The 21,931-nt window shown below is 43.3% G+C and overlaps 2 protein-coding genes across 5 annotated transcripts in view; both read right to left on the bottom strand.

Moving 5' to 3' along the window:
- The window catches only part of LOC6501462 (hemicentin-1), a 133,314-nt gene that overhangs the window by 96,166 nt on the left and 15,217 nt on the right, over positions 1-21,931 (bottom strand). For 3 of the 4 annotated variants that reach the window (XM_044714162.1, XM_044714164.1, XM_044714163.1), the window contains one exon: positions 8,976-9,052. The exons of the other annotated variant lie outside the window; for it this stretch is intronic. The gene's annotated coding sequence lies outside the window, so the exon portion shown is untranslated. The remainder of the gene's footprint in view (positions 1-8,975; positions 9,053-21,931) is intronic. 4 annotated transcript variants of the gene reach the window in all.
- On the bottom strand, positions 1,526-2,441 carry LOC6501455. The gene is made up of 4 exons (XM_001955257.4): positions 2,286-2,441; positions 2,032-2,211; positions 1,771-1,967; positions 1,526-1,702 (listed from the first exon to the last, which is right to left on the bottom strand). Exons 1-4 carry the CDS (start codon positions 2,334-2,336, stop codon positions 1,633-1,635), a joined length of 498 nt encoding a protein of 165 aa, XP_001955293.1. The 5' UTR covers positions 2,337-2,441; the 3' UTR covers positions 1,526-1,632.

Genomic DNA, 21,931 nt, shown 5'->3' with positions numbered 1-21,931 from the left:
CCCAGCACTTTCTCTTTCTCCCTCGACCTGCTCATGACAAATGTCCTTCTACCGGATATACCACCCTCCTAAAATTTCCTCAACACAGCGAACCGTCAGGCCGAGCTGTTCTCCTATTTATGACACCAGCACTACTCTAATTAAGCCACCAAGTGCTCCAATCAGCCAGGTGAGCGTCGGAGCAGTTAATCAAGCCAGGTAGCAAGTATTTAATTAACTTCGCCAAATGGATCTGCGATGGGTTGGCGGCTCTATCATGATTCTTCGGGCCGTAAAATCTTTTACCGGCATTTCCAGGGCTTACCAGAGAATCACTAGGGGTAGTGGTGGTGGAGGTGGATTGCTTTAACATTTATGCGCTTTTCCCGGCACATCAAAGTCATCAAATGAAACGAACAGCGACTGGCAATTGCAATATCTCGCTGCCAGGCAGGCAGTACGAGTGACCTATATGTATTTATATTCGAATCAGTGCTCTTCCATACTGACGGGGGGCCTGTCGCTCACGGTGTGGGACTGTCAGCTAGTTTGCATTCATCAGCAGCAGCAGTGCGGCAGCAATTGAGTGACACACACCATATCCCGTATCATCAACAGAATCATCATCATCGGAGCCATCATTCGCATCCCAAAGATTACATGACAGTGCGACGATGACGATGATGACGATTCGCTTGCTATTCATTTGACTGGGAAGGCTTTTGATTGCTAGTATTAGTGATTGTCAGTTGGCTAAAACGGAGCCAGGAGGGGGAGCTGCATCTAGAATCTCTTATGCTTATGAATATTCCCATTTATGAAGAGCGTTACAAGTTTGTCGCTCGACATCTGATTGAAGTGCAAGTCCCGACACCCGCACACGAATCTCGCCTCGAGTCCTGATCCTTTCATTATGGCAAAGCAACTAATACTTGGTAGTTCGTAGCAGCTCTGAGCACTCCGGTTATTGTCAAAAAGGTATTTATTGATTTCCCGCTGCGCAAATGAAAGTTGGCCCAGAGCAATAGGTACACTCTGTAAGTCCAACAGCAACCCCCGACAAAATAATCAAACATTTCATATGCCATTGTGAGTGCTGTCGACAGTGACTTAGGCATTTAAGCCATTAACACGCAAAGGTCGCCAAATAATATTGATTATGGCCGCTGGCCAGACGGTGGTCCGAGCTTCGAGCAACTTGCCCGCCGCCCCGAGAAACGATAACAAATAACAATAACAAATAATCGACACAAAGGACTGTGTTTAGTTTTTGGCTTGGGTTTGTCTGGAAGGACCAGCCCCGGCCCCTGCTCCAAGTCCTTGCTTGGGCTTCAGTTTAGTTTGGCTTGTATACTTAAACTGTTTTCGCTTACACCGTCTGAGTGTCTGAGGGCCATTCAAGCGTTAAATCATTTTGTGGAGAATTTAAAGAAAAGTTAAATTACATGAAAATGGATCCGAGCTACCAATTATAATTACAAACTGCAAGTGATATCCCCAATGCATTTTATAGTTTCCTTATTAATATTAAAACCATGGTATCAAGTAATTTTATTAATATTTATTAAAGATACATTTCACTCATTTAGCCCTTACAAAAAATATAAAATTTTTAAAATATCCATTACACTTTCATCCGAGTCCACTGTAACATTACTTATTTTCCCTGAGTCTGACTTTGAGGGCCTTCTTCCTCTGCCTCTTCGAGGGTTTCAGGTACAACCTACGGCATAAATGAGAACATATGTTCATCAATCGTCCGACTTGGGATTGTATTTCGTTGATACATACCTTTCACTTGCGGGCATGTATCGGTTGCAGATGAAAGCGTTCACCAAATGCATTATTCCTGCTAGAAGGCCGAAGATACCGACAATATAAAACATGTACAGGTACTCGTTCCCGCAATGATACATAATCACGTCTATGAGCAAGAAAAGAGAGCTGCATGTTACGGCCACGCCCGCGATAAAATTGAAAACGACCGCCTAGAGGAAATGAATACAGTTCATAACATGTATGCAAGGACGATTGGAGCCGTCAAATACGTACAATTGGATCCAGGCCCACGGTGCAGCAGCATAATCGAAAAAGGACAAACACCACACTGTGAAGGGCCATCACCGGTCGAATGAAGAGGCACATAGTCGGCGAAACGGAGAACTCCAGTCCCAGGACACATGGCGACCACAGCAGAAGAACGACAAACACAGTGGCCACAACCTCCAGGATCTGTCGGATGAGAGGCGGATAGCAACGAGATTATCTAGCGACCCCACGACCTCAAAGATGCCAATCTAACTTACCGCCGTCAGCAACTGGAGCACGAAGTTGATCACACGATAGGGACAGGACATATTCCCTACCAGTTACCGGAAATTTTGTTCAACTCGTTGACACTAAAAACAAATTTGACTACACTGAAGAAAATTAAAACTGAATCGATCTAAAATTAGGAGGAGAATCTCAAAGGGAGACCGATTTGAAACCTTTTTTCTAATCCATTAAAGTCTCAAAGTTCATTCAATCAAAATCTTTCTTTGAAATGGATAATTTCACAAATGGAATTCGAAGGTCCTGTATTTTTATCATCGAACTGTGAAGTCTCCTTTGTTTCGAGTGCAGATGAGAAAGTGGCTGGGAGAAAAGGTCGAACTAACCCCTCCATTTATCCACTTGGCAGCAACATTTTATTGCTCCCTGTTGTTCTTTTGCTGTTTTTTGTTTTGTTTTTGCACTTTTACCCTTTTTGTTTTGTTTTGGCCAGGCTAATCTAATTGGCCTCGATAGCAAAGTCGTTGCCCTGCCACGCATTTGTTGCTATTGCCATGGCTATTGCCATTACTGCTTCTGTTGCTTTGTTTGCACTAATTTCATTACTTGTGGAATGTGGCGATGATTTCATGCAATTTAAAGCCACATTTTTCAGTGGCAAAGCATTTAGCATAGTCGCAATTGTCACTGTGTGTGTTTGGCTGTTTGTTCGGTACCTGGCCGGGCCCTCAAAAAAAGTGGGGCCAGGACCCAAGAGTCCATAACCAGCTAGCCATCCCGTAACCAGCTAGCCAGAGTAGCCGCGTTCCGGCCCACTCCAGGCTTTTATAATAATTGCCTGTTGACACGGGATGACCGGAGGGTGAGTTTTGGGGGATGGGTTGGGTCAGGGGACTGGGTCTGGGTTTTGGAATTGGAACTTCTGAACATCGAGCAATGAAAATGCCGTTGATAAATGAAATTTTCAAAACGTGAACCAACAGAAGGGGAATGAAAACAAACGAAATGATTCTAAAACCGAACAGTAACAAAGAAACCAAGTAGGTGAAAAAACGGAGGGCGGCAAATATAATTTAATTTGTTTGCTTTTAAAAAGGTACTCGAGCTACTGCTCCTCCCTTTGATTGAGGACTGATTTAGAAAAACACTTAATTTACAAAACTCTCCAACACCCTCAGAGAGTTTGACGGCTCGAGTGGCATAAATTTTGCCAGCTTTGTTGTGACAATTGCATATTAGCCAAACATGACACTCCCTTCAGTTTTTTGTGGGAAATTTATGAAAAAATTCTGAACAGACCAGAAGAAGCGAAAAGTTTCTCCCTGAGAACGAAGGAAGATACAAGATACGAAGTGAAGTGAACTCCCCAGAGCCGACGAAAGAAACAAAAATAACCAGAAGAAAGAGAAATGCTCTCAAATAAACAACAGCGGAAATGTAGGCTATGATTTGCTTACTTTCCATCAGACCAGGGTCGTAGGGGGCTAGGCGGATGGAAGGGGCCAGAACTCCTGCCAGGGGAATTGAACCAATGACAAGGCGGTGTGGCAGAAGTTCCGAGAAAGAGCTGGCGAAACATAAATCAAATGCATGTAAAATTTTGTACTTTCCGCACACATATCCTGGTCCTGTGCAAGTGCATTGGGGCTGGCCCCAACGGCAGGACAACTTGTAAAAGGGGCGGCGGGAGTGTGAGTGGAAGTGGGAGTGCGTTGTGTTTTGTGCACATCCGTTAACTTTGTCATTTTTGCTCATTTCCTTCCGGCTTGAGCAAGAAAACTGCAGCTGAAGCAAACGAAATGATTCCCAGCAGTGCTCCACTGAGCCACAGTGCTCCACCGAACCACCGGGCCACTGAGCCACTGACAAGCCGTAAGAAACTCAACCGAACTGCAAACACTGGGCTGGATGGCAAAACAAAAGCAATGCGGAAAACGGCAATAAGTTGAGGGCATAACTTTCAGGGCCTTCGAGAACAAGCATACTAGAGTACAGCCTACGGCTCAAGACTATGTGATACCTGGTACATAATTATTAAAGAAAGTCTAGACTTTAGAGCTATTAGTTATAAAAAGAATCTTTAATCTTTATTTCTAATGATAGTTTAAGAATAATTACTGTTTTTTTAACCTTTATATTTAAACACCATATACCTCTAGTAACACTTAAAAAAAATGTAAAGGAGAATGCATTTTCCATGAAATTAGAAACGCAAAACACAAGAACTTAAGCGAACAAAAAGTCTTGAGCCCAATAAGTTGCTTGTAGGAATTTAATTATTTTGCTGTTTCTGCTGCTTCAGTGTTGCAATTTGGTCACGGGGGTCTTATTTTTTGTGCATTACATGATACGCAAGTTATTCCACTGCCACTGCCACCGCCCTGCGAGAATCATGTGCCAAAATAACAAAACTTTGCTGCAATTTTCATTCGCATTTATTGTGTTGACATGCTGCCACACTGCGTACCACACTGCGTATACGTAATACGTATCCTTGGCGCAGCCAAACAATTTATTTATTTAAGTTGAGTTAAGTCGAGTTGAGTGGCGCGCCAAGGATGAAATGTAGAAGTGAGAAAACTTTTCCCGTATGTTTACGCTCCGGGAACTGAGAATTATTTGTGCGCTTTCCGCTGTTTTCAGAGTCCGATTAGGTGGCCGGTCTTCGCAAAAATTCCACCGGATAGGGAGGGAGGACGGATGGTCAGCCCCCATCCACCTGCATTGCCAAGCATATGCATTCAAAGTCAAAGCCACATTAATTAGCATGCTTAGCTGACTTTTATCAAAAACCAATTAAACCTACACACACCCACTCCCCCGTTCACACCCACCCACACACGAGCACAAAGTAAACTTGATAATTAAATGAGTCTGTGTGAGTGGCTTTGAGTTCAAAGTTGTCGGCGAACAAATTTTTTTTTTTAATTTTTTTATAAAATGTTGTTCCTACCGGAGCTTTGACACATGCGACGTTTTTTCGAATAATACGGAGCGAACGAGTTAGGCGCTCCAAATAGAAGTAAATAAAAATCACAAATAACATTATTAACGTTAAATTAAACTTTGCAATTTTGTTTGCACATGCCGACCCAGACATCCTGAAAAGAAACCAAAGAGTTGGCGGAGGACGGGGCGGCTGAGTAACTTTTCAGAGTGCATAGAAGTACATTAAAAACTGGAGAACCGGAAGCGAAAGTACAGGCTTGTTTACGTTCACCGTAATTTGCGGCTCACTCTCAAAACATAATCAAAGACATCAAATAAAGCCGCAGGACGAAAGAGAGCTCTTAGAACACAGCATGTTAAATTAAAAGAGTTTTATTTGCATTATAAAAATCTAATAAATTATTTATGAGATAAAAATTAAGCTGTAAAGTATTTGATTATAAATCCAATGAACTTCTATAGAATTCTAAGAGCAAGCCCTTTTTTCACTGTGTAGCGAAGTGGTTTTCAAAAAGGGAAAATGTGGTCGTAATCGAGCATCTTACCTAGTCAACTCCTGTGTAAATGTAGTGTGATTTTTTCGAGATTTTTCCGCACAGCTTTTCCAAAGCCCCCTACTACCCAGCCTCCCAGCCCACCCACTTTCTCCTCCTCAGCATTCCTCGCTGGGTGTATTTGTCAAGTTGCAAGCGTATGCGTGACACGTAGTAAATTAAATGTGAAACTCTGTAGCAGAGTGTAGCTAACTGAGAGTTTAGTGTTTGTGCGAGGACGAGTACGAGTACGGGACGAGGACGAGTGTGTTTGAGTGGCTACAAAGAATGCTGTTGAGCAAACGTTCATGCTTCGGACCCATTCTCTTACCCCGGCTATAAATCATCAAAGTTCAACGTTTGCCATTTTGTCTACAATGTGAAGGAGTGTTCGAGAGTTGTGCCAGTGTTTGTACCCAAATGTGTTTGCTTTGCAATTTCCTTTTATTTATTTAAAGTTCTTTCGCAAACATTGCTCTGCCACCCATCACGCTTCCCGCCTCGCCGCCTAGATATCCTGGCTGAAAGCAATGTTCGCATTAAGTTTTCTGCCAAAAGTTTTAACAAGTAATCTTTTAATTAAGTGCCAAGCCATCCTCGTCCTCAGACATCTCCTCAGACGTACCGCCATTCAAAAATTCAAACAAACCTTGAATTATGAGAGCAACAGGAAGCGGATGAGCTGGTCGGGTCGGGCCGGGCCAGGGAGGAAGTTCGGGAAATGGCGAAGAAAGAACGCTAAATGGCCTCCGACTGAAATCTAATTTGATTAATGGACAAATGCCGAGCTTAATTAGCACTGAGGACCAAAAAACTCGTCAAAACCAACTGGAATCGGCCAAACAGCATGTGGGTGGGTGTTGGATGAGGGGATCGAAAAATTAAATAAATAACCACAAAACAACAACTAATTGCACCACAAAGCGACATCAAGGATACAATTCCAGTGAAAAATAAAAACGAGGGAGTGAAAAATACCAAAAATGTAGAAAGCATGAAAAGCAGAAAAGCGAAAGCGGAAAATATTTCACAACTAATAAAAACATTGCGGCGTACTAAATCAAGTGGAAAAGTGTAAAATACATTGCAACAAAGGTGAGCTGGGAAAACCGTGGGAAAGCAGTTACCAGAAGGAATGAAACCAGAGGGGGTGGAGCTGGGAAATAAATGAGAAAGATGGTAAATAGTTTCCGCTAAGGGGCAGCACAAATAATGGCAACTGACATTTGACATTAGTTTTCTTGCCTCAGAACATTTATATTTTCCTGCGGCCCTAATTAAAGCGATTGTCATGAATTGCAGAAATTAAGCAGACACAGCCAGGCGTATTCATCTTTAAATGATTGCAATTTACACAAGCCGGGAAGCTCTTTTCAATTAGAAGTATTGCATTGAATTATGACAAGAATTTGTTTGATTTTATAGGGAAAGAAGCTTAAATCTTTGATTCTGTTTACCCCTCGCAAGTCAATGCACTCGCCGTCATTTTTTTCTGTTTTTCATCATTCCTGCAGCTATGGATTGCATTTCATACAATAACAAAGTCGAGTGTACATTGTCCGAAGAGTACTCGTACAGCACAAGGGTATATTGTATTTGGGAAATGTGTGTGGAAGGGAAGAAGGGTCTCCGAAACATATTCTTTAAGAATCCTTTATTTTAATTCTTAGTCAAAGTAAAAATAAACTTAAAAAAAAGTATGGCATGGAGTGAAAGAATAGAGTACCGGGTATCACATAGTCGGGAAACTCTACTGTAGCTGTCCCTACTTGTTTTATTGTTGAGTAATTGGACTCCACTTTTAATTGCTACGCTCTAAGTTCCTCTTGAGCTCCGAACCTTAATTGCACTTCAGCAACGTTCGCTCTTGTTTGTTTTTGTGTTTGCATTTGTATTTTTGTTTGACCAAATTTCGTTGCTTCTCCTGGCGCTCCCTCTTGATCGATTGATTGATTGATTGATAGAGTGATTGATTGCTTGGCTGCTTTTTGTTCAAGTAGCCCGAGCGAAGGAGAAAAATATTTACATAGATTTAACTAATTGCCGGACAAATGAGAGCCGGCCAACAATATCAACTTTAAACAGTTTCCCAAGTCCGGCCTAGACCTGTTTTGTTCGAGATTAAATTGAGTGCAATTCACTGTGAGTGCAATGTTTGACAAAGGATTTTTAGCATTAAAACAAATAGTTTTAAACTTTTCTTGTGGGACAGCGGAGGCTGTGTATGTTTGCTCTGTTATTAATTACAATAAGCTCACTCTCAGTGGATAATACGAATTTATAATATCAACCAAAGATCAAAAGCTAAACGACAACCATAATTAAGTTTTCTGGCGAGCGATTTCAATTATCAGGAATAATGAAACCAACAACGAACACCAAGGTCAGGACACAGCTGGCCCGGCTCAGGACCTTTTTGGTCAAAAACATTAAGATGAAAACTTGGCCAAAGTTTAGTAGCTGCCTTAATGTAAGTCCAAAATCTGAGACCTAAATCACTTTAAGCGCTTTTGGGACAGCGTCTTTTTGGGGGATACTTTTGAGGCCACATAACATTTCAATTTCCTGGCCATGAATAATGGCAAACGTCCAACAGCAACTGGCCAAGCTAGACTCCATTTATTAGCCCGTTTCGACCACCGGAAACTAGTGTCGGAAGAGCCCGGTCCTGTCCAGCTCGTTTGTGGCCACGTTTTGTAGCTGACTAATTGGATAATTGTGATACATTCCAATAGCTATTGATTTTTTGACTAATTTTAACCCGTTGATTGAGTGGATTGTTCATCCAATATTAACTAAAGATGCCATTTGAGCTCGTCAAATGATATTGCCTTGTAAACTGACAGCCACACTGAGTATCAAGTTGGTTTTTCTCAATGACAGACGACACATTGACATGAATATTCACTTTTGAGCGCTTCAGACCACACACTCACCTGCAAACTGATGGATTTGCAGTCACTTAATATGCCTTCACGTTAAAATTCATCCCCCATTATCAGTCAGTCATATCCCAAAACCCGAATGACAGCCAACACAACCAGCTATATACGATATAACATTCAACATATAGACATATAACACGCACACGTATATGCATATTTGTGGTAATTTTAAACCAAACTCAACACTCATTTAATTTAGGCTTCTTCATTATTTTGCCAGACTCCATGAATGTCGAAAATTGTCGAGTGTAATAATTGATACAAAAAATTAATAAATAAACGAAAATTTAATTACCTGTTGGCTATTTGCTTTGGGCGACGTCCGTTTTAATTGCTATAGATGCGACAATGACGGCGACTAGTGCTTGTGCCCTAAAAACGATAAAAGGTAGAAGGATTCTTGTAAATAAATAATACAGTGAAATTTATGAGCGATGGTTTATTGGCATGTTATGCATGAATAGTACTTGCTTCGACCAAGAACTTGTACAATTCAATCAACGTTCAACGTTCCCCAATTGAGGACCGTTGGGGAAAAAAGGCCTCCGAAAAATGATTCACCGCATCCGCAATCACTAAAAATTAATTTCAATTTTATTGCAACGCCACACTGCCTGAAGTGGCGATGAAAGTGGAAATTCCCGGCCGCAGCGAGGAAAACAGGGAAACCAATGCCGACCAGGAGGTCGAGTAAAATATGCAGATCAACCGAGGGGCGGATGGGGGAAAGTGGAAATGCTGAAAACGGTGGAATGAGTCGAGTGTATTTTCAGCAAAAGCCAAACATTTATGAAAATGCAAAAGCGTTTTTAGGGTTTACCCCAGGTAAGCTGCAGCAGTGCCTCCAGAACACGATATTAATGTGAATGGCTGGCTGGCTGGTTGAAGCCTGGCTGGCAAGCAAAAAAGCAAGCCAAAAACTAAGCTGGCAGCAGCATCAGTAGCAGAAACAGCGGCAGCAGCAGCAGCAGCAGCAGCAGGAGCAACAGCAGTTTCTGAAGGGGAGCCAAAAAACAGAGCATGAATTGCGGTTTAAGCATTGAATTATGAATATTTCTTTACCTCGACCCCGACCTGGTTTCCCCCACCCGGATGATGCCAGCGAACATTTATCATCATGGCAGCCGAGATTCTGATTAAAAGCGAGAAATGGAGAAATGTTTCGTAATAATCCCCTAGCTCAAAACCCGAGATAAACTTATTCACAAAATGGTAAAACCGTGCCAAATAAAATATATATATGGCTATAGAGAGCAAATGCATAGCGAGTACGCATCAAACTGTTGAGGCTTTTCATTTTGTTCCCAAAAATCATGAAATTTGGCGTATTTGGCTCTCGCTTTATATTTAGTTGAATGATTATAATGATGAGGGAGGATTTGCATTCAATTTGTAAAGCAATTCATTTGGTTCTTATGCTAAATGGCAATGGCATTATATAAATTAGACAAAAGCCAGAAACTTTCACGGAGAACAAAGTGAAGAGCTTGAAGGGGGGAAGCTAGTATCCGACTATAAGCAGCTGAGCTCGGCCAGTATAATTGGCACAACTTTTGCTCGGTTAGCATGAAAACTCATTTATTTCAGCGCAATCAACATACACATTGACAGCCAGCCGGACGGCGGACGGGTGGAGGAGTCAACCCGACGGAAAGTGGAAGTTATAGCAATTAGCGGACCAGGTCCTGGACCCGGACCCGAACCCGACCCCCCTGAATAGAGCCTCAAAGAATTAGGTAACCATCCAGACAACCGTAGCCCGGCAACGCCTCTCAAAAAAATAAGAGAAAGTCCAACTCTACCCGATTGATGTAAGGATTGCATAAAAGGATATTTATTTTTGCTCCTTCCTCGTCTTTGGGTTTGCTCCTTGATGAATGCCTTAAAGCTTTCCCGGTAACCTCTTACTGTATTTTTTTAGGCAATTACATAGATCAATTAATAAGCTAGAACAAGCTTTTAAAATAATTTGCTTCTTTAACCTTTGAAAGTAAACTTTAATATTAATGCCAAAAGGGTGCCGTCACCTTTTCGTTTTTAATAATTATTCTAAAAATAGGACACTATTGGTAATTAGATTGTTGTCAGAGATAGTTAATTGACTCTTGCTTGTAACGGCTGAAGGTGTTCTCACAAAACTTCTGAATATTTATGAAAACCATTTTATTGATTTATTGAAACTAGTCTTTTATCTAGAGAAGCTATCTGACCAGACCTTCAACAAACCTCACACTTTTTGTTTTGGATTCGCATTTGAGCCTTTGTTTTCGTTACGCCGACTGATGTTTCTGAAAAAACGAATTTTTCATTTAATTAAGTCGGCAGACAGAAAATAATTGGCGCAATTTATGCACAATAGCAATTTGCATAATTCAACGCAACAAATCACAAATCAAATGTTTATTAATGTCCAGACATTGGCTAAAATTCATATCCATCCTAAACACACACAAATGTGTCCCGTTTTTCAAATGTCCCCCAAAGTCCCTGATACTACAACCATCCACATAGATATCAATATCATTTTGCATTTTGCGAACACGCTTCGGTGGCCTGTCCTCATGAATTATGTGAAAACAACTCAATCAAAATGCAAGCTGACAGAAACAAACCAGTCGGGGACGAATACAGGACGAATTCAGGACGAACAAAAAAATGTAAACAACCAGCTAAAAACAAATGAATTAGCCATATCTGTGCGCTGGCGAGAGTGAGTGACGGCGTGATAACGCGTTATTACACTATAAAATCATTAATATGGCGGCTTTAATGTCGCGGATATGTAAATGCAGGCCCGGCTCCCGGAACGGAATCCCGACTCCTGTCACGCGAAACGCTTATAAAAAATATAGACAACGAGCCCCGTAATGCGGCATTAGCCGACTATAGTCAACAGTCTTTGACAACGCCTACCATTTGAGCCATTACCGAACACTTTGGTCATAAACAGCACACACACACGCTAGGGGATATGTTGGGGGAATGTGTGTTGGGGAGCCAAGGCAACGAAATCTATTAGTTTCTCGAGGCCTGGCGGAAATTCTAGCTACACTAGTAACCAAAATTAGTATAATATTATTATTATAACTAAATTAGCATAATATTCATCCCAAAAACCATATTTTCCTTCACAGACATTAGTATCTGACTAAAATAAATCAGAAGCTCATAGTAAATCACTATCATAACTCATATATGGCTACTAGTCTCTCAAAATTATTTGAAAAGAATTCTCCAAGTGTAACCAGCCTTGGCAAGAAAGGGGCGAGATGGAAAGTAAGCGGCGACAATTCCGTAAATTTGATATGCGCAATTTGTTGGCAAACGAGGACGCAAAGACACAGGACGAAGGACACCGAGTCGGCGAGTAGGTGAGGTGGTTGAGCAGCGCCACTCATATTGCTACCTCCTGGCAACCTGTTGCCGCTTGTTACGCACTTTTATGACGCCAGCGGGTGGGCTTCGAGTGGATTGCGTGTGTGCGTCTGCAGTCATAGTCCTCGAAAAAAATACCAAAAAAAAAACAAGGAAGCAGCCACAAAGTCGGCTCCATAAAAGGTAATATGCCACATGACACTCTGATGAGACACACGGTAGTAAATGTATGTTTTTGGCAGACTACTATAACATAATCATTATCAAGATGGGGGTTTTCTCTTCGTAAGATATGATCCCGCATTGCATACAAAAATTTTGGTTTTATATTATAGTTTATTTTGTTTTTTTGTAGTTTTGTTCATCTATTAAGATATGCGAAAGAAAAGAAAATAAGTTTTTCCAAGGCCCCGATATGCTTAGAGTCTGCGACTTGGAGAATCACAGTGCAAGACAAAAGTAGCCAACTTAAGTTGGAAAAGGATTCTTTTTCGGCTTCTGTTGCAGCTTTGGTATTTCTTATGCAACTGATTGCATTTGGCCAAGAGCAGCAGAACCAGAACCAGAAGCAGGAGCAGAGGCAGAAATAGAAACTGCAACTGCAATTGCAATTGAATTTTATAACAAACAATTTTACGCTTTAAGCACACTAGAATTCAGCTTCCAATGAGGTTGCTGCCTTGAAGTGCCCGGAGAGTGCGTCATTGACTTTGCCTTTGGCCAGGCTCTCCTCTACTTTTTTTCCTGTTTATCGTTATTTACCATTAGCTGACTTTCCCAGCTTCATCTACCGTTCCGAACCCTTTCCCAACTTGGCTAGTGGACTCGGTAACGACCACAATAAGCATTCTGGCCCAGCGACTTGCTACTGATTCCAGTTTGGCTTTATTTTTTCTGGCTTCCTCTTTAGCGAAAAGTTTTATAAAAATAAGGACAACAAAAAACAAAATCAATTCACCTATTCAAGTAATTATAAAGGAAGTAGTTAAACAAGCAAAAACTTATTTAGTCCGCCTCTCGATTGAGTCTTAATTAAATAATGATTTTATTTAGGCACTGATGCATGATGAATCTTAGAGAAGTCCTTTATATTTCCATAATGCGTGCATATTTATATTTTTATGGAAATTGTGAAATTTTTCAAATGGGATTCGAAACTGATTTACTTTCTATATTAAATAATATATGTAGATTTATCGCATTAGCATTTCTCGCAGACCGCACACACGCACTTAAGGCTCGAGTCCTCTCCGGCCCGGGATTCATGACAAAGTTTCGGCGCCCCCAGAGCCAGGGCCTCGGGTTAACCCAGCTACCCACCCATTCTAATCCCATTCCAGGCCCTAGTGTATAATTATTCTATCTGTCGCATATGCATGAGATCAGCTATAAGGCAGGGCACACGCCCTCTTTTGGGGGCTTCCTGCCGACTCCACGTACATACATCCTTGTACGTCCTGTATATATTCATATGCGTATGTCGAAAGTTCTTCGCTCTCCCACTCGGCTGCTTCATTAGCAACTTTGTGCGTATTCATTAGGAAGCAAAAGCTGAAGGAGAAGCTGAAACTGAAGCAGCAACAGGGGTCATAACCCCCCGAAAGCCCACAGCTGCGACGGGTTGATAAAAGATTTATGCGAGCACTGATAACCCGACAAAACGCCCACATCCATAGACATACAGCCTGGTCCTGTATAAATAAATGGAAGGAAAACAAAAAAAGACCAAAACCAGAAAACCAAAATTTCTCAAGTCGGGCGGCCAAAATCAAAAGAAAAAAAAGAATGAAGACGAAAATTAAAGCACATAAAAGCAGCTGCTTGATTTGGCATTCAACACAAAAAACCGTCAGCTGGGGCTTGCAAGCAAAGCCCGTCTGACAGACTGGCCGGAAATTTTCGAGTGGCTTCCCCCTGACAGCCATCCTTTGGACTCCCGTCTCTGTCTCTGCTGTAACCGCAACTTGTTTCAGGAAATGTTTTGCCAAAATGTTTGGTAACTCCACGGCGGCTCTTTCACATGTTCATAAATTAAAATGCCGCAAATCAAATTCACATAAGGCTTCAAAACACTCAAACGCTCGGCTCAAAGAGGCTCAGCAAGCGGCGGCATGGGGGAGGTTTGAGTGGGGCCCACAAAAAGACGAGGCAATCCTTGAACATTGTCTAAACCGAAAAACCCAAAAACTGGCGCGCCGCTGCATGTTAAATTATGTTCACACTTTTGTGGGCTCTCCACTTGCTGCTTGCCGACCGGACCCAAAAAAATCGGAATCCGGACACGGACACAGACAGGGACCCAGGACTAGGAAGTACGGAATACTAACGACTGTATACCGACTATGGCGGAGTCCATGTGAGTGAGCGTGTTCGGGGCTGTGGCCGGGGCCGTGGGGGGTTTGCATGTGCGGTTTTTTGCTGGCCAACCACTTAATCTCCTTTCGGTTTATGCCGCTTCTGCTTTTACTTCTTTTGCCCGGCCCGGCTCGGCTGCTGTCTTGCTTCGTTTTTCAAGTGAAATTTATTATATTTTAATCACTCCCCGGGGACTTGTTGTAGCAGTTAAAGCATATTTTTAACTTTCTTCGACCGACCGAGTGCGCGAACGCCTTGAAAATATTAACCAAATTGCCTCTGCTGGCAACCGAAAGTATGAATTGCTTTAAATTGCTTTAAGCCACGACTACCGCCATGGACCGACGGCAAACGGCAAACATATTTCTTGTTTTTCTCCCTTTGGCTTTGGCTCTTTATGGCCATGGCCAACGGCAGCGGCAACGTTGCGTATACGCAACATTCGCAATGCTACGCGCGGAACGCACTTAATCATTTTGATTGTCGTAAATGGCGCATTTTTAGTGCGTCGCAGCTCGTTTCTGGTAGCTGGCGAAATTGCGGCCGCGAAAGGAAACAGTTTCAGCTCATTAGTGATTCATTTATTTATGCTCGCCATTACTTAAGTTATTATTATATGATTAGGACGAAAGTGGCGTTGGCTCATTTATTATGCATCAGAAAAACGGCCGCAAATGCCAAAGATCAGGCTAAACGAAGCCGATGGGCCTGGGGAGTGCCTGGAAAGTCTCGCCTGTCAAGTACGGGGAACATCGATCGACTTGGACAGCTATTAGACGTAATCACGGCCGATTCACACAAAAACCAGTCAAGTAGAGAAACGGCCCTGGAGAAACAGAAAGGGTGGCGGGCGGAAAAAGGAGAACTGCATGTGGTGGCTGGGGTTGGGTCTGGAAGGGGGGGGCTGAGTGGTTGAATGCCTGGAGAATGCCAGAATGCCTGCATGCCTAAGCAACCAGACGGCCAACTTCCGGGGGAAAGTGGCTACGAAAAGGCAACGGCAACGGCAACAGCAAAGGCAAATCACGGCCGAGAACTCACACTCACACTCACAAAAAAAATACCGTCAAGTCACAAGGATATATTGATTTTGCCCTTTGGGCCAACAACGTACATGGCCAAAAACGTGAACAAAGACGAAAATCAAAGCCGCATGCAGAACGCAGCCAGCGGCCTTAAGGTGCTCTCCGTCCTTTCTTCCTGTATCCTGCTGCTCCTTTTCTGTCTCGCTTTCAGCCTCTATCAGCAGTGACTCCTCTATTGGAGCGTTAACGAGCAGTTTGATGGCTCGAAGGACGACAAAATACTTGCCAAGATACAGGCCAAAAAAAACGTGCCAACAAAGCCGATTTAAAATAATTCATATATTAAACTGTGTAGTTTTTAGAAAAAGAGAACTTTTTTATCAATCTATGAGTATGAGTACATAAGTGCCTATCATAAATTATGACCGTTACATCCTTTTGTTTCTGCCAAGCTGCATCCTAAATTGGCCTGCTGAACCTGCACTTTAAGACTTAAATTTGGACACATAGCCCGGCCAACTGTCCCAGGCCCTAACCCCTCATAGATCAACGGCACTTGTTGGCCAGTTTTTTGCACCATTTCTGCATTTTTCTCCTTGCCGTTTTTTCTCGGTATTGCTGCGTTTTGTTGCCAATGCAGCGAGTAGTAGTAGTGGTAGTAGTGGTGTGCAAATGTCGTAACGGGGGAAGCGCAGCCACAAAGCGAAAAATAACATTGCCACACTCCGGACGCCCGGGCTCTTGCACGCTACGTCGGCACATGATGCACGTTGACTTTGACGGCTCGCTGCTCGAGCCCATAGCAGCCACATGCCACACACAGTGGCAACATTGTAAGAGCGCCGATTGTATTGGATTCTATTCGGTTTCGGCTCGGATAGGATCGGCTGAATTCTGTGGTTCCATGGCTCACAAAAAAAAGTACAGCAAAAAGAAAATAAAAATGGCAGAAAAAAGGGCCGAACAATTCTATTGATTGACAGTTTGGCAAAACGCACACGCCAACAAAAGCTGCAAAAATGCTCGCAAGCCGAAAAGTGTAGAGCCGCAGGCGTTACCGTTGCGGATGTTGCAGGCAGCGTGAAAAAATGCTTCCGCCATTGATTTGTTATGCAGAAAGGTGCAGAGCCCTGGCCAGAGGCGTAGCTCCATAGAAGGGCGGCGGAGGGCCGAGGATCCGCATTCAATTTGAACGCGATGTCGCGCACCAAATTCTTTAAATGTTTTTGGCAACGTGCCCTTTGCTGGCCAACTAATTGACTTGATTGACACAGCGTGATTTCCAAGGATACGGCATGACTTGCTGTTCAAAAATTCTATTTTATATTACATTGTTCCAAAAAATATTTACCCACCGGCTTGAGTGATCAGCTTGGCTATTTTCAGGACCCTATCGATGTCAACATAGTAGTGGCCATTAATCATAATTAATCAAGGGGAATGGCACTCCAGCCAGATGTCAGAGTGGGTCGGCAGGTCTTCATTTATTTTTTATCATGCAAATTAAATTTAATTGCTTAACAAGTTGTGGGAATTGGCCGGAAAACACAGAGCCGTGGCAAAGTAAAAAAGCCCCAGCCCGCACAAATTATCTGTCCCGGGCCAGATATTCGGGGCCAGGGCACAAACAATAACTAATGTCAGCCAAGCGCAAATTGCTTTATTAAATAAAGTTCAGCCAAAATAAGCAGCCCGAAAAAAGGAAGTATGTATGTATGTATACCCCATAGCCCTCAGGGGCAGGCGGCATTTGGGCAGTCCCTAGGCGACAGGAGGAATCAGAGCAAATTGTACAATGTGGGCAGTGTCGGGTCCGTCTAATCATTGTGCACACACTCCAACTGGCGGCGAGAAAGGCGAGTTGGCCAATAGAGGATACCAGAATGGATACCAGAAGCAAGAGCCCCATACAAAGGGGGCAGAGCCAGAGACGCAGCCAGAGGCAGAGACAGAGACACAAAAGGGCTGGGTGGTCTGGTAAGGACATTGCTATATGGCCACAAGGACTAAAAGTATTTTTAGCTAATATCAATTTTTCATAGTTCAAAGATTTTGGCTCAGACACACAAAGAATCCGTATGTGTGCTCATGTCGGGGCCATTGAGGCAATATGAAATTTTCTGGTTTTCTGATTATAAACGATCCTCTGCAGTGTCCCGGGGACAGAATATATTCCTGCCATTGTATACGTATATATACAATGTACATTTAAACTGGAGAGAGCCTTTCGCTTCGCCGTTATTCCTGCCATTTGATTTGTATTTATTTGAGGCTGCACAACGAGAAATAGCGAAGGGATTTTATAGTGAGGCACTTGCACGCTGCAAGTGATAATTTATGTTCGATGGAGTAATGCCTCCAAAGCAGGGAATTCAATTTTCGACACTCGACTCGGAAAGGATTTTCTCCCAGATCCTGGGCAGGATCTCTGGCAGCATTTCATTAGCCGGCTACAGCCGGCAGGCAAAGTTGGTAACTTCCATCCAGGTGTATCCAGTATCCCAGCCCTGTTTCTCGATTCCATGTGACACTTTCAATGTATACTCACCGTAAATTTTCGCCAAACGTTATCGACACAAACATCGAAGTTTCTGCTTTTTTTTTGTGCAGCTGCTTTTGTGTCCTTGCTGCCGCAGGAGCTGCACGAGTCCTGTGTCACTTTCCTTGGCCGACTTGCAGCTGCATTGTTTATGTCCTCTGGCCCGGCTGAAGTTGTGTAAATTCTCCCCTTCATCTAATGGCAAATTTATTTGGTACGTAAACAGTTTTTTGGCAAGCGTACACAGGAATCGAAATAGAGAAACGAAGTGTGAGAGCTATGGGGGGGAAACTACGGGCTGAAGATATCCTTTCTGCCGCTGGCTTTTGTATTGTCTGGCCGAGAAGACTGCTGGAAAAGTAGAGTCAACTTGGATTGCATGTAATTCCTGTGTCGGGCCAAAATTGAATTCCATTCTCAGCCACACAGTGGAGTGGGTAAGCCATACTTGCTAATAATGAAAGAGAGATGGGGAAGTGAAGGGGAAGGCGTCGGGACGGCAACTTTTCAAACTAAGCCAACAGGTTAGGCAACTGTTTCTGTGAGTGATTTTCTGGCTACCGGCCCGACTGACAGCCCGACTATCTATCTGCCAGTCCATTTGTTTGTTTTCTGCTTTCCTCAATCCGGGGATTGATCAAATTTCCCCTGCGTGTGAGTTTATGTGCTGGCCTTGTTTTCACTTTAATTGCAGAAATCCATTACGCATTGCAAAATTGCCGTACCCTGTGGGGAATCCTGTGCGGGGATAGAGGAGCGCACAAAGCTAGTAACAAAATTAATTTTTCTCAGCCGCAAAATTGAAACCGAACAGCATCGAAGCGCGTCGGCAAATTTACACACCATTAAGTAGTTTACAAGCACACGAGTGTGTTATAGTGGGTGAGGTGTGTGTATTTGTGTTTTGTGTTCTGTGTGGGTGTACGGCAATAAATGCCGGGATCCCGCACACCCACCCACACTGATCCACATGGGTAGTCATTGTAAGTTGATATTATGCTGCGAAATGGCGGCATGTGTTGCCTGGTGGTGCACACACAACGCCACAATCGGAATCAGAACCGAGCGAATCCAAAGGCAGATGGAGAGAATAAGTAAAGCAAGGCACAGCAAAGTCAAGTGAAGCCGGGGAAATATAATAAAATAAAACCCAATATCCGGGCCAAAGTAAAAGTAGTGTCTGCCTGCTCCGAACTATTCAATTCGCTCATTTCATTAAGTTTCTTGTCGCACTCAAGCACTTGACGTTGACAACGTGCCGTATGCGCAATGTGGGTGCCATCGGTGTTAAGTGTCGAGAGTATTGTAAGTAGGTGGAGCCCATGTTTATCAGGCCGCATAACGATGTGTCACTTGTGCGTGGCTCCTTGAATAGAGCCAGATCTCTAGGATGGGCAAAGCCGGGGGTATAAGTGCGTTGCATATTGATATGCTAATCGAGCCGGCAGCATCAGCCTCGGCAGCAAGAGCAACAAAGGCTTCGGCAAACGTGACTCGGCTGCATGTGAACGATGTGTGGGTGTGTTGTGTGTATGTTTGGATGGAGGTGTTTGCCAGCCTAATGGCTGAAAGACAAAAGCACGGCACAAATGGCAAAAACGCAGAGCGTGATGTCCTTAACGGTCGCTGTTTGTTGGCTGTTCGCTGGCTTTGCGAGGTGGGTGAGCGCTATTAAGCGCATTATTTAGCTACGAACACAATGGCAACACCCACAACAACAACCGCCACAACTGGACAACTGTGTAGATAAGCACTTTTGACGCTGTAATGGCTACGCTGACCACTTTGTATCCTTGTGTAACCATATGCTCGCACCTCCTTCTTCTCCTTCTGCCCTTTTCTCTGCGGCTCTCTCTTTCTCTTGCTGCCCCATGCTACATCTAAAGTGCCCTTAAGTGTCCTGGGCAGGCCACATAAGCGACAACACCTAAGCAAAACACGCAAACAACCGAGTCAAGCCAAGTGCTCGTTGTCCGAACTGATGTCCTTTTGCCCATTTCGTAGCAGACTCTCCTTCATTGATAGGCCAAAATTAAGGCCGACTTTGGGCTATTCCCATGGCTAGTTTTAGGCCACAAACTTAGTCCGACCGATTAGGCAACTTTTTTTTTGGATAACTGATCTCTTAAGGAATTAAACCGTTTTTAATTTTACTCTGAGTGCAGTATTCTCATGGCATATGTACATTCAGAATGCCTTTCAAGAAATTACATAAGAGCTTTCATTAAGCCTACACTATTTTTGAAGATTCCTTGAAAGTCCGGCAGACACCTTACAAATTCCTTTTTAATCTCCACAAATCCCTTTGATACTTCCACATCGTTGGCTTTCCTTCACGATGAAAAAATCATTAGACAAGTTGATACAGAAGGCAATATTTTCGGTTTTAATAAAAGTAAATGGCCATGTTTAGTTTCTAAGCTCCGGAATGACATAAAATTTGGTAGGAAAAGAATGCAATTTCGTGCCTGTTCAAAGGACAGCGCGCATTACTCAAAAAGGAATTAACTTTCCCCTCGCCCCTGATGATGTGTTCCATTGATGCCGGAGTGGGGCTGTGCAGATGAGCTCACGTTAATCCCAAAATCCTCCCAAGTGCTGGCTGCTAGCAAAAGCAGGAGCAACAACAAAAGTAACAGATTCTAGCCGTCGGAAGCACGCACACAAGCAAACAAACCAAGGATGGGAGTGGAAATGGGAGTGGGAGTGTCCTAGAATTACGCACATTCTGTCAATGTACACACTGAGCTGGGTACATGGATGCGTATACGCAATATGGCTCCACTTTCGTTTTAATATGAATGCTAATAGGCTAAGTCGGGATTTCTGGACTCTCTCCCTCGGACTTTGGACTCCGGGCTCTTGGCTGCCGGCTCTGGACCGGGCCTCCTCGAAATGTAATTTTCCCACAATTTTTGTTCACTTTACGCATGGGGCCAGACAATGCGAGACCGAATGAATGGAACACTTGGCAATATGGTGCAGAAAGCACAAGCAAAAGCATAGGAAAAGCAAAGCACAAGCACAGCAGCAGCAATACACAATAGCCAAGCCATTTTTATCGCTTTCCATGCCGGGGCTTATGTTCTGCAGTTAACCAGAGCGACTGGCCCACTAAGTCCTCCATCTTCTAACATTTAATATGACTTTACTTACGCAGCCACCCACCGAAAAAGGAAGCTGAATGAAAGCGGGGAAATCTTTTTCATATTATGCAAACGTCTTAGGCGGACCAATGACCCCCAATGACCCAAAGCCACTATATACATATATGTATACAAATCGCATAAATACACTCGTACGTCCGTATTCCTGTATATATTTACACGTCTGCTCTCGTATATTCTTGTATGAACCATCTTTTGTCGTTAACAAGCTTGCACTCTAATTTAGCCAGCTTCTATTGTGGCTATTTCTTCTGTTGCCCGGCGGGGCATGCTGCAGGATGTTTATCGTGAAATTTACGCCGTGTCCCGGCTCCTATAATTGGCTGTTAGGTCCGTTAAGATTGCGCTTCAATTTCAGATAGGTGACATTTCGTTGCATTTTAATGAGCATTATTTCCCCGGCCCGGCTCCGGATCTGTCCCCGATCCTGGCCAGAGCGTCACGCCATTCCATTTCATCAGCGGCTTATCGACTTATCTGGGTGCCTGGTAATTGCGTGCTAAATTTTATGCTGACTTTGGTCGACATGCCGAACCCCAACAAGGCTCACCTAAGCGTCATAAAACGCCGTCTGAAAATCTGTCTAAGCAGCAGGTTTTATGAATGCATGGAATATGTATGGCCTAATCAAAGTCAATGCCAGTCAAATGTGTCTAAATAATTCAAGTGTTCCGAATAAACACATTTAACAGGTCGGCGTCGGAACACAGGGCCAAAGGGCAAAGGCAACTTTTCGGCATTACAGGCAGCCACAGGATAACAAAAAAAAAAGGGAGGAAAAACGAACTCA

The sequence above is a fragment of the Drosophila ananassae genome, chromosome 2L (genome assembly GCF_017639315.1).
Source record: "Drosophila ananassae strain 14024-0371.13 chromosome 2L, ASM1763931v2, whole genome shotgun sequence".
NCBI classification, from domain to species: Eukaryota; Metazoa; Arthropoda; class Insecta; order Diptera; family Drosophilidae; genus Drosophila; species Drosophila ananassae.
The sequence above is the reverse complement of the archived record's forward strand: the minus strand, read 5'-3'. Positions and strand labels throughout refer to the sequence as shown.